At 48.6% G+C, this 13,027-nt stretch overlaps 1 protein-coding gene across 1 annotated transcript in view; it reads left to right on the plus strand.

The window, feature by feature from the left end:
- The window catches only part of TACC2 (transforming acidic coiled-coil containing protein 2), a 193,248-nt gene that overhangs the window by 7,394 nt on the left and 172,827 nt on the right, over positions 1-13,027 (plus strand). Inside the window, 1 exon segment of the mRNA XM_038578977.1 lies at positions 1,042-1,101. Within this exon segment, the coding sequence (XP_038434905.1) occupies positions 1,042-1,101 (60 nt within the window).

Genomic DNA, 13,027 nt, shown 5'->3' on the forward strand with positions numbered 1-13,027 from the left:
TCAGATATGGCCCAGCAGGACGTGATGGCATTGTCTTTAGGAGTCCAGGGTCAGTACAAGGTTTGCCTTCCACAGAGAAACAAGTGGGAGTGAAGTATGTTTGGCTACAGGATCAGGGATCCCCTGTGGGGCTTGTGTTCCAGACTCATCTTTCTACCGTATTTTGAATGATCCATGGTTGTCCCATGTTTCTCAAACCTGAACTAGACTCCTCCTCCTCATTCCTTTACTCCTCCTGCATCCCCCTCCTACATACCATGATCTACCCTACTACCATCCAAGACAGAAATCTGGGGGTCACCTCTGACTCCACTCATTCCCATTCTCCCCATGTAATAAATCATTCTATGAATTATAATTAATAAATTAATGGTCTGGCCATTTAGTCTTTCTTTCTTTTTTCTAGCCAGCCTGAGTCATGCTGCGAAAGGTGGGCCCAGATTGGTGACAGCCCCATTAATATCACTTAGAGCCCTTTCTCAGAAGATGAACACATAGCGCATGTCCAAGATGTAGTTTTTTTCTAATTTTTTTCCCCTCTCCACCCCCACTACACACCCTATTACCGTACACCTGGATCGGTGCAGGGGCTGCTTCAAACTTCTTCTGCTCCAAACTAGTTTCTCTGCCTCCACACTCCTTCCTTTACCCCATCCATGTCCCCAAGCCTCTCCCAGAGGCTTTTCCTCTGCACAGGTACACGTGGAGGCCCCAGCATTCTACTTACAAGTGAACTCTTGGAAGGGAAGATAGGGGTCTGAAGGAACCTCCTGCTCACAGATTAAAGACCAGGCACTGAGGACCAGCCATGTCACCAGGGCAAAGGATGAGGACAGGCCTGCCCAGTGCCACCCCTTGCCTTCCTCCTATGCCCTCGGGTGGCAGGTGCCTTTCCCTCCATTAACTAATGTCCCCTGGTAGCCATGGGCAGGGTGGGAGTACACGCAGCAGGAATAGAAACCAGCCAAGAGTGCCCTCTGGTACTGCGGGGACTCCTGTTCACTGTGGCCCCTCCTAACAGCGAGACTCCTTTGCTTTCAGCAAGAGAACTCCGGCTTGCATAACGTCATCCTGTGGCCTCCAAACCCTGAGCCTGCACAGGTACCGGGAGGTGTGCTATGTGTGGTCTGCTCTCTGCCCCCTTCCTAACATCTAGGCGTTTGCACGCTTTGCATGTTCCTTTAAATTTTTAAGTTTTCTCCTTCTCCTATTGCCTCCTTCCATCTACCTCAAATGAGTTGTAAAACACAGAAGAATCTGCAATACATGTTCAGATTTTTTAAGAGAACATTTTGGCGTGCCTGCCCCAACACTGGCACAGCTGCTATGCCGTGAGATGCTCAATAAGGCTCATGTTCTCAAGGTATTGCAGACGCTGGGAGCCCCCACTAACCTTCCACACTCCTCGGCTTTGCTTTTCCTAGTCCTGGAGTGAGGCTTTGTACGGGGCAGTGGCCCTGTCTTCACCACCACATCACCAAAACTGATGTGTTGTAAAAAAAAAAAGAAGCTTGTGTTCTGAATCAGTTGTCGGTGTCGTCGTGCAGCTGGCTGAGTCCCAGAGCTTTAGCTCCGGCTGAACCGTTTGCCATCCACTGGGGAGGAGGGCAAATCCGAAGTTTTACATCCATTTCAAGATTTTTCCTGGAGAGAATGTCAGGCAAGGTTGGTGTGTGCTTGTGGGTGAGGTGACAGTGAGACGGTTAAATGGCACCTGCTCTGAAATCAGGAGGGGTGTTAGGCCCCTGGGTGGCGTGTTCTTGGCTTTAAGGAAAGAGCCTGGGTGCCTCAGTCAGTTGAACGTCAGATCTTGGTTTGGGCTTAGGTCATGATCTCAGGGTCAGTTGTGAAATCGAGCCCGTGAAATCTGCTTGAGATTCTCTCTCTCTCCCTCCCTCCTCCACTGCTCTTTCTCTCTCTCTCTCAAATAAATAAATAAAATCTTAAAAAAAAAAGAAAAGAGCTGCTCCACCCCCAAAGGTAGCTGTTGGGTAGGTCTGCTTGGTGTGATGTTGCATAAACTGACCTCTGTGCTCTGAAGCCTAAAATACAACAGAGGACAGAATTTGGAGATAAAGAAGAACAGTAGTAATTAGTACTTTGTCAGGCAAAGGAGGCTCCTGCAGGCTAATGCCTTCAAAGCCAGACCAGGGTAACAGGCTGAGGGGTCTTATGGGAAAAAACATTTCCTATATATACAGGATCTGGGTGGTTTCGATGGGAATGTGGTGCCTGCTGCACCGGCAGGTCCCCCAGGTGGTCTCCTGACCAGCGCTGGCACCAGCCACCCGAGTCTCGTTACTGAGCACACTGAGGTCGCCAGGTGTCAATATTGATACCAACTTCTGCAACAAAGGATTCTACAGAAATTTTTTCTGTTATGGCAAAATAGACATAACATGAAATTTACCATCTCGACCATTTTTCAGTTCAGTGGTGTGAAGCACATTCACATCCTACAATCACCCCCACCATCCATCACCAGAATTTTTTCATATTTTCAAACGGAAATTCTGCACACATGAACCAATGTCTCCACATTCCCCTCCCCGCTCCCGGCAGCCACCATTCTACTTTCCATCTCTGTAAATCTGACTCCACTAGGTAAGTCACATCAGTGGGATCAATTTTGTGATCTACTTCACTTATCACAGCCCCTTCAAGGTTCATCCGTGTTGCAGCCTGTGCGAGAACTTCCTTCCTCTTCAGGGCTGAATAGTATTCCATTATATATAACCTCACATTTTATTCATGCAGTCATCTGCTGATGGACACTTGGGTTGCTTCCACCTTTTGGCTGTTGTGAATAATGCTGCTGTAACCATGGCTGTACAAATATGTGTGACTCCATGCTTTCGATTCTTTGAGGGTAGATATCCAAAGTTGAATTTGCTTGGTCATATGTTAATTCTATGTTTCATTTTCTGAAAACCACCAGACTTTCCCACAATGGCTGCATCATTTTACATTCTCATCAACAATGCCCAATGGTTCTAATTTTAACACGTCCTTGCCAACTCTTGTTATTTTGTTTTGTTTTGTTTTGTTTTGCTTTTATAGTAGCCTTCCTAGTGGGTATAAAGTGGTGTCTCATTGTGGTTAGAGGCTATATACTTGATCTGTGGTCAAAGAAGCCCTTTCTGCAAACTGATGTGCCCAGAAGGAGGCAGCCACAAAGTTCTGGAAAAGGAACATTCTGGAAAAGGGAATAGCGTGTGTGACATGTCTGGGAGGGATGAGCTTGTTGTATTTTGAGATTAGCAAAGCAAAGAAGGCCAGTGTGGCTGGAGGAGAGTGGGTGAGAGATTTTGTTGATATGTGAGACCAGGGAGGTGGGTAGGGGTGAATCTTGTAGGTCATTATCGGCTTTCTAATTGGGATTCAAAGCCACCAGTGGGTTTTCAGCTGAGAAGTGACATGAACTGATTTGAGGTTTTTAATTTAATTTATTATTATTATTATTATTATTATTATTATTATTATTTTATTTTTAGATAGGAACATGCACCCAAGCAGGGATGGGGGTGGGGTGGGGTGCCAGAGAGAGAGGGAGAGAGAGAATCCCAAAAAGACCCCAGAGCCCAACACAAGGCTTGATCTAATGACTCTGATACCATGACCTGAGCCAAAACCAAGAATCAGATGCTCAACCAACTAAGCCACTCGGATTCCCTGATTTGAGATTTTAAAAAGTGCTTTGCAATTGCAATTGCTATGTAGAGAAGGGTCTTTCAGGGGCAGAGGGCAGAAATGGAGGAAGGACACTAGTTAGGAGGCTGTTTAGAAGTCAGAGACACGGATGGCTATGGCTTGGAATGGGGTGGCAGGGAAGAGGGTCCCTGGATTGGGGATACATTTTGAAGGCAGAGAGGGCAGGCTCAATGTTGATGGAATTTGGGGATGAGAAAAAGAGAACTGAATTAAGGATGAGCCCTACGTGTTTGGTCTGAGCCGCAGAGCAGATTGAAACATTTCCCAGGATCAGGAGGGTTGGAGGAGGGGCAGGTTTAGGGGGATAGGAGAGAGTCAAAAGTTCTGGTTTGGCCATAAAATCCGAAGGCCTTTGGGTACTCCAATGAAATAGGCTTTTGGAAGCACAAGAGGTGGAGCTTGAGATGCACATCAGAGTCTTCAGCATAATAGGTGTTTCAAGCTAGATGAAGACCACCTGGGGAGAGAGTAAGGATGGGAAAAGGGACACAGGATGAATCCCTGAGATGTCCTTTAATATTTAGATGTGAGCCCAGGAGTAGGGGGAGTCTGTGAAGGAGTTGTAGCAGAAGACATAGGAAAATGAGGGATCTGGGAGGTCCACGGAGAAGAGTATCAGGAGAAGGCAGAGGCATCAGATGCTTCTGAGAAATCAGGGAGTAGACACCTGCCCATTGACTTGGCAACATGAAGGCCATTGACCTGAGGGAGACCTCATACGGCCCTTCGGGCCCTTGGTGAGCTCCTCCAGTGGCATGACAGGGTACAGTTTGGATGGGAGGCGCCTGAAGAAGGAATTGGAGATAAGGAAGTAGAGAGAGGGGCACTGATAATGCATCATGTTTTTCTAGGAAACAGAGAACATTGGGACAGTAGCTGGTGGAGAGAATTGATGAGAGTATAAAGATTGAAGATCCTAGGGCGCCTGGGTGGCTCAGTCGGTTAAGCATCTGCCTTCAGCTCAGATCATGATCTCAGGCTCCTGGGATCGAGTCCCCACATCAGACTCCCTCCTCAGCGGGGAGTCTGCTTCTCCCTCTCCCTCTGCCTGCCCCTTGTGTGTATGCTCTCTCTCCCTTGAATAAATAAAAAATAAATAAATAAAATAAATAAAATAAAATAATAAAATAAAATAAATAAAATAAAATAATAAATAAAATAAAATAAAAAAATAAAATAAAATATTGGAGATCCTAGATGCCCGCCTGCTGGTAGGAATGAGAGAGAGAGAGGCAGAGGTCGAAGGTAGACGGGTGATAGACAGGTGGACTGAAGGAAGGCTGACCTTGACTATTGAGAGGGAATGGGGTAGTAGCTGACCTGGGCTTGCAGGAGAGATCCCCCTACCCTTGTGGATGGTGGAGAGAAGACAGCAGCAGATTCCCTGGGAACTATGAGGATGGAGGAGGGGAAAGGAGGCAGCTCTCTTCTGATGGCTGATTGGAGTGCACGTGTGACGGAGAGTGGGGGTCAGACGAGGCAGGGGGTGTACTGGGCTGCCTGGGAGTCAGGGGGTGGCAGGTGCCCTAGGAGACTGGGCCCGCATGCAGTCACAGAGAGAGGCAGGGATGTGAGGCCCTGTAGGACCTCTCCTCCTAGTCTCTGGGCAGTGAGCCCGCAAACCGTCTTAACGATTTTTGCTTTTGAAATTTTTTGGCAACCACTGAGGGCCGGATTGGTTATTGACCTTTTAACCTTATACTCAAGAAGTCAAGTTTAATAACATCACAATGGTCCTGATTCTGGATCCCGCTGACGAGTCAGTTATTTCTTCTTTGATCTGCACAAACCCTACTGAAACCCTGAAACTTGGGAATAAGGCCTGGATTTTATTTTTACCATGGACTGGAGTGAGTCCACTCATTTCTCGGAGGTTCCTCCTCCTGAGCTAAGGGCTCACACTCCAGACCAGCCCCTGGGGGTCAGGTGGATGCCTGGGGCTGCACGCTGGGTCCTCCTGTCCCTCCTGCTCCGTCCCTCCGTTGAGACTCATGGAGGCCTCGGGGAGGGCGAGTGCTCCCAGGGAGCACAGAGCAGCCCCGTTACTAGCATGCACGGCTGTGCCTCCCACCCAGACCCCAGGCCTCTCCTTCCTGCAGACGTGTTGGCTGGGGAGGAAGAGGAAGCCACATCTGTAACAGCAGCTGTGGAGGGTGACTTGTGTCTGGGCGGAGGGCACAGGCCAGCCCGGGTCCACAGAATGTCTAGCGCCCAGCCAAGGGGAGCGAGTGTCAGCGTCCTAGATTGCGTGTCCCTCTTCGGGACAGAGGTGGAGGTGGCCTTGTGACAAGAGTCGCCTTCCTCCAGCGGCACCTCCTGGGGTTTCCTGCGTCATGACTTGTGTGGAAGGATTTATGATGAAATAAGACCCACCCCAGCCCGAAGTCCCAGGCTGCAACAGCGAGTAGGGCAGTTGCTTCACTGCTCGTGTGCTTCACTGGGAGTTCAGTTTTGGGGAGCCCCACGGAGGCCTCTGAGCTCTGAGCATGTGGATTCCAGGGTGAAGGGCAACATTCCATCCCCCTGTGTTACCCCCTCCTGGATTCTCCTGGAGGGGGTGGGTGTGTGTCATGAGAGCCTAATGGCTCTGACAGTGGGAGGAGGGAGAAAAAACATCCCATCCTGTTATTGTAATGACCCGACTTAAAAATATACAATCACTTAAAAAGAAAAAAAAAATCTCTTTTAAAGCAATTTCATCCTCTGAGCGTTTCTGTACTTTGAGCCTTAGGAAAAAAAAAAAATTTCCCATCACAGAAACTGAGATCGATGCTATGAAGCAAGGTGACAGGACAGAGCCACCTGCCCTGCCCCTGGGGGTCAGGGGAGGCTCTCCCCAGGGAGCTGCTGTCTGAGCTCAGAGCTGAAGGATGAGCAGGAAATAAACAGGATCCAGAGGGTGGAAGCAGGTCCCCGCGTGTGCCCCCCGCAGCCCAGGCCTCGTCAGGCACCGCACCCCGGTTCCTGGCTCCATGTCCAAGAGGCAGCCTGGCCCTGAGGTTTGTTCCTGAAAGCGACCTCGGCCCTGCGGCCCCGGGCTGCGGAATTCTCTGGCATCCAAGAGGCGGAGGACTGGCAGGACAAGAGGTCCCATGCTGCGACAAGCGCTGAGCCGGGGTCTGGGCCACCCCGAGACGTGACCGAGCAGGTCTCTGCAGCCTGGGCTTGGCCGTGGCTCAGACACCGTGTGAGGATTCCTGCGTTTCATTAATAAAGAAACAACCCCTCAAGCTGGGCACATATTGTTTCAAGCTACAAACACTTGGGTCCCCAAGTTTAACTTGGGGGGGCAGTTTCTCTCTTTCCAGAGGGACCCACGGAACCCAATATTCTGACAGCATTAAACTAGCCCTGAAAGAGACAACAGCTTCTAAGAGTCTACCTGCCGCAGGTGGGCATCTGGGGGTGATTTCACTGCATTTAACGAGAAAGAACTGGAAGGCAGAGACCAGTGCGAACCCCAGTTCATGACGACGGAGAGCCCTCCACTGTGAACCTCTGCTACCACAGTCTCTCCCAGGGACCCCCCTGGCCTGAGGCTTGCTGCTAACTCTCACTGGGGCCGGTATTAAAGTCTGCAAACCGCACGGCTCCAGGTTTGGGCCGCTTGCATCTTCTGAAGAATCGGATTAACTGCTTTAGCTCTAAGTGGGCCCAGCCCCCGGGGCTCTTAGTTCATGGGCTTTGAATCCGTTTCTTCTTACAATAATCATAACCAGTGTGTACAAGTGTCTTCTATGGTCTAGCCTTGTGGGAAGTGCTTCTCGTGTATTATGCTATTTAACCTTGAAAACCCTGTAATTGAGATCCCCATTTTCTAGATACAGTGTGGGAGGTGTAGACCCCAAAGGCTTACGGCTCAATAGGCAGTTAAGCTTGGCTTTAAAAAAAAAAAAAGATTTTATTTATTTATTCATGAAAGAGAGAGAGAGAGAAAGAGAGAGAGAGAGAGAGAGAGGCAGAGAAGTAGGCAGAGGGAGAAGCAGGCTCCTTGCAGGGAGCCCGACATGGGACTTGATCCTGAGACCGCAGATCCCGCCCTGAGCCAGGCGCAGGTGCTCAACTGCTGAGCCACCCAGGCGTCCCAAGCTTGGCTTTTAACCCCTGCACCTGCACCCTTATTCCTGGGATCAGCCTCATGCTGCTCTGGCATGAGGATGAGCGGATGCAGGAATTCTAGGGGCAAAACAGTAAGGTTTATGCCTACATTTCAAGTAGAGTTGAGTAAACATTATAGGACACGATAGGCTACCCTGAGAAGCCAACTCTTGGAATAAAGAGACTCTCCTCCATGTGTGCGGCTCTTTGCCATATTGGCGAGGTACTCTCGTCAGCCACTGAGGCAGGCAGGCCAGGGATCACAATCCCCATCTCATAGACCTCAGTCTACAAACAGGCTAAAAGAGGTGCAACGATTGGGGCTTTCTGAATGGCCCAGCCTTCTTTAAATTATATTGCTTCTAAAATATTAAACCTGAAGGTACCTGGATGGCTTAGTAGTTGAGCATCTGCCTTTGGCTCAGGTCGTGATCCCAAGGTCCTGGACTCGAGTCCTGCATCGAGCTCCCCGCATGGAGCCTGCTTCTCCCTCTGCCTGTGTCTCTGCCTCTCTGTGTCACTCATGAATAAATAAATGAAATCTTTAGAAAAAAAAAAAAAGATTAAACCCACAAAAGACATTAATACTGGGCAGTGTTTAAGGTTTTTCCTCTCAGGCAGCCCCGGTGGCTCAGTGGTTTAGCGCCACCTTTGGCCCAGGGCCTGATCCTGGGGTCCCGGGATCAAGTCCCATGTCAGGGTCCCTTGCATGGAGCCTGCTTCCCCCTCTGCCTGTGCCTCTGCCTCTCTCTCTCTCTGTGCCTCTCATGAATAAATAAATAAAATCTTAAAAAAAAAAAAAGGTTTTCTTCTCTCCATGGACTGAAGATGTGAGAACATGTCATGTCCGGCATGTTAGAGGCTCCTGGGTTCTTTTAGGGTAACTGTTATCATTTTGACCCACATCCTCTTGGGGAGGGAAGATAGATATCGTTCACTGAATGTGTATCTCTCATTCACTGGCTGTGAGGATACAGGAACCACATTTTTTTTTCCTAATTAAACTTTTTATTTGAGAATTTTCAGGTTTACAGAAACATTGCAGAGACAGTACAGAAGTCCTGCTTACTCTTCCCGCAGCTTCCTCTAAAATTAGCATCTTATATCATGTCTTTTTAAATCTTCTGTGTCGGGCACCTGGGGGGCTCAGCGGGTTGAGCACCCACCTTTAGCCCAGGGCGTGATCCCGGGTCCCAGGATCGAGTCCCACATCAGGCTCCCTGCATGGAGCCTGCTTCTCTCTCTGCCTGTGTCTCTGCCTCTCTCTCTCTGTCTCTTACGAATAAATAAATAAAATCTTTAAAAAAATCAATCTTCCGTGTCTACTTAGAACTTAGATTCAATCCTCCCTGGACATGAGGCAGAAACCTTGAAATCCCACTGCAAACATGACCCTTACTCTCTCCATATTCCGAGGGAAGAGTTGGGCTCCACACCCAGCTCTCTCTGACTCCGAAGCTTGTTCATTTTTCTGCCATATTCATGTCGGAAAACATTCCATCTGGGGAGGCTGAAAAGGGCACCCTTGGGGCCTCCCCTTTCTGGACCCAACAAAGTGCCTGGTGGGTGAGGCCCAAGGCCGGGGTGTCCCCTGCTGCCAGCATGGGCGAGCCACCTCAGTCTTTCATTGTCCCCCCAGAGGGGAAGAAGTGTTTGGGGTGACCCAGCAGGACCCGGCTGAGCATTTGCCTTCCCTTGACAGGGCAGATGGGCGGCCCAGGCCGGCCCAGCCAAGAACATGGGTGCCTCCATATTTGGCAGCGGGGCGGTTGTTTCTGCAATCCGATTCCTAGTGCCATGGGGATGACCTTTGGCCTACTCCCAGTATTCACCTGCAGTCACACTGCTCCCAAGCAGCTTGCTCACAGAGTGGGCGTCTTGGCAAGACCCTCTGGTCATGATCTAACCATGTTAATTAAGCCTCTTTATTGGCACAACCAGTGAGCCGAAGGGAGCACGGTTTAAGAGGTAAGGTCAGGGGATTTTTCTGTTTTTTTCTTTAATGGTAAGACACTTTAGCTCTTGATCAAGTGTATTTTTTTTTTTTTTTTAGAACTGGAAAGTTCCCTGTTTGAAGATTGCTTTAAAACAGACCCTGGGCTCTGGAGTATTCCAGCGCCAAAGAGAGGCTGCTTGTTTATTCAAGCAGTGGCAGCAAAGGAAAGATTTGAAGAAGCGACTTGACGAGGCAGTTTGTCATGTGGAGGATTGCCAGTGTTTTTGTCCAGCCCGCTGTGTGGAAGTGTGAGGGAAACTTTAGACACGCATGCTGTTTTGCAGTGACGCCTGTTGACACAGCAGACCCCTTGGAGTCCTGTGAGCAGCAGGACTTGGCGCTGTTGCTAGGATGGAGACATTGGAAGGGGGGCACTCAGAGACCCGGGGGCTGCACGTGTTTCCCCAGTTGGCAGAAGTTGCAACCGGGCTAAATGGAAATACTCTATTTTTTAAATGTTCAACAAATATTTATGAAGTGCCTCTGAATGCCAGGTGCTATTTTGGGCAACGAACCTAGGCCCCTGTGCCACATTATTCGTAAATGTCCCATTGGTTTAGTTACTTGGAGCGCGGCAGGACGATGGCAGGGATCATAGGCAACCATTTCCACGTCTGGTGAGCCCACCTAAGGTGGGGTTCAAGAGCGCAGGCTGGGTCCACGTCCCGGCTCTGTCACTTTCAAGCTGTGTGACCTGGTGCAAGTGGCTGCACCTCTCTGGGCTAGATGTTCTGATTTGTAAAATAGGGTTGTTGTAAGGATTGAATGAGTTTAAATTAAGTGAAGCACTTAGAGGGACAGAGCTTGGTGCATGGAACGTGTTTATAGTAATAAGTTCGCTGTTATTGTTACAGCAGAAGAAGTGCTATGTTGGTGTTGGATGTTACTATTACTGTGCAAAAAGCATCGAACTTCAAGGAAGAAGGCCTGGCCAAGCATATTTGATGCTCTGTTTCTCATCTGAAAAATGAGAAACATTATTTTATCTTCCTGTTTGGCTCACTGGGATTTTGTGAGAATCTGATGGATGTCAAAGCACTTCAGAAATTGCCCATTGATAGTCCTGGTGCTTTTTTTTTTTTTAATTTTTAAGAAAGATTTATTTATTTTTGGAGAGAGCACGTATGAATAGAGGGGTGGGGGTGCAGACAGGGAGAGAGAGAGAGAGAGAGAGAGAGAGAGAGAGAGAAGGAGACTCCCTGCTGAGCACAGAGCCCGATGTAGGGCTCGATCTCATGACCCTGAGATCATGACCTGAGCCGAAATCAAGAGTCGGACTGAGCCACCCAGGCGCCCCGGTGCTGGTGCTTCTATGTCAACTCCACCCAGATCTTTTTGTTGGAGAGAGGGGGGTGGTATTCTTCTTGCAGATTAGCTTTCTATTAGGGGGAGCGGTGGGGCTGAAAAGATGGAAGAGTAGATCTTATTTTCTGCTTAAAGATGAATCTGAGCCCTTGTTATATTTCCTTTGCCTGAGGAAAGTTAACACGTGGTCTTACATCCCCTTTAGTTAGAGCAGAGATCTGTCTCCTTATACCATCTGCTGTTTGCATCTGCCTGGGCTGTTAGACATGTCAGTGTCTTTCCAGAATTACTTTAAAGTAACCTTGATCATGGAATAAAGAGCAGGAGATTTATCTGTTAAATTATTTGCAGAATCGTTCGCTGCTGATAATATGATTGAAGGGGAAGCCTGGCTGCAGGAGGTGTTTGGAGCCGAAGCCTGCGTGACAGTCAGACAAGTAGGAACTGGGTTACAATTTTAAAAATTCAGGACCGTGATATGAAAATGTCACTCACTCTGTATTGTTATTCTTGAGCTACTGTAATAAAATGTTTTAACTCATGGATCCCAAGGTAGTAGTGTTGTATAGATAAAGAACATTCTAGAAGGGTCAGGAACACTTTGGAGGTTGAATGTACGGTGATTGAAAGTTTGAACCGTCTTGATATTATCCAACAGGGATGATCGTCATCCTGGCTCACAGATCAGGGAACTGAGGTCTGTAGGCCAGGGTGAGCTCTCATTTTAGGGAATGGGTCAGCCAGCATGGAAGTCATACCAGAAGGGGGTCAGCAGCCCTTTGTTAGGTGAGGGATCAGCCCCGGCTCTCTGTCCCTCCCTCAACACTTCCATACTAAAGGGATAGAACAAAAATGCTTTTCCCTGGCTCCGGGGTCAGAGAGAAATAGGCTCCTTTAGACTCTACTGCTGTGTGATGTTGGCCAAAGACCTACCCTCTGTGAGCCTCAGCCCTACAAGGACATGGATAGCACTTTCCTCTCAAGGTTGTGAAGATTCAGTCACACGGTGCATGAGGACCACTGGCCCAGTGCCTGCACTTCATCAGTGCTCAATAAACAGGAGCTCTTCTTATTGTCATTTCCACCCACATTTTGTCTCAGCAAAATCGAATGGAGATTTTCTGACTGTAGCATCATGTTAGCACTAGGATGTATGGTCCTGAGAGTTGAGGCATCTTTTATATTTTACCTTTGGACACAATTGGGTGAACAAAGCAGCCGGCCGCTCAGACCTAGTCGGGGGAACCGCCAAAGCTAACTTGCTCTTTAGGCCATGTGTGAAAGTCAAGGACACCACCCATCGAACAGAAGATTCAAGGTCTCGAGAAGACCCCAGGTTCAGACTATGCAGATGATTTGCATCCACATGTCGCACAGAAGCTCCAAAATTGGCTTACAACAACCCGAATGTGGTTATAGAGATTGGTGGGTGGGGTCTTCTTTTCTTGGGAAGACTGGGTCTCCCCTTTGGGTGGCCCTGTGTTTACACCTCTGTGGCCACAGCATGGGGTCTGTCTCCCTAGACCGTGAGCAACTCTAGGGAAGGCATGGAATCTCATTCATTTTTGTAGCCCTCTCTTCTAGCATTGCTTCTGGTGCATGCTATGGTTTAGATGAATGCATTTCATTTTATTTTTAAAAATATTTAATTTATTTGAGAGAGAGCAAGTGTGTGAGAGAGAGGGGGCACAAGTGGGGGGTGGGGAGGAGCAGAGGGAGAGGGAGAAGTAGGCTCTTTGCTGAGCAGAGGCTCCATCCCAGGATACTGGGATCATGACCTGAGTGAAGGCAAGAGGCAGACGTTTAATCGACTGAGCCACCCAGGCGCCCCTGGATGAATGTATTTCAGATAATTGAATGAATCAACAAATCAGTAAATACTTTCTGGAAGGTCTGGGTGAAATGAGATATTTATCA

The sequence above is a fragment of the Canis lupus genome, chromosome 28, assembly GCF_011100685.1.
Source record: "Canis lupus familiaris isolate Mischka breed German Shepherd chromosome 28, alternate assembly UU_Cfam_GSD_1.0, whole genome shotgun sequence".
In the NCBI taxonomy this organism is placed as follows: Eukaryota; Metazoa; Chordata; class Mammalia; order Carnivora; family Canidae; genus Canis; species Canis lupus.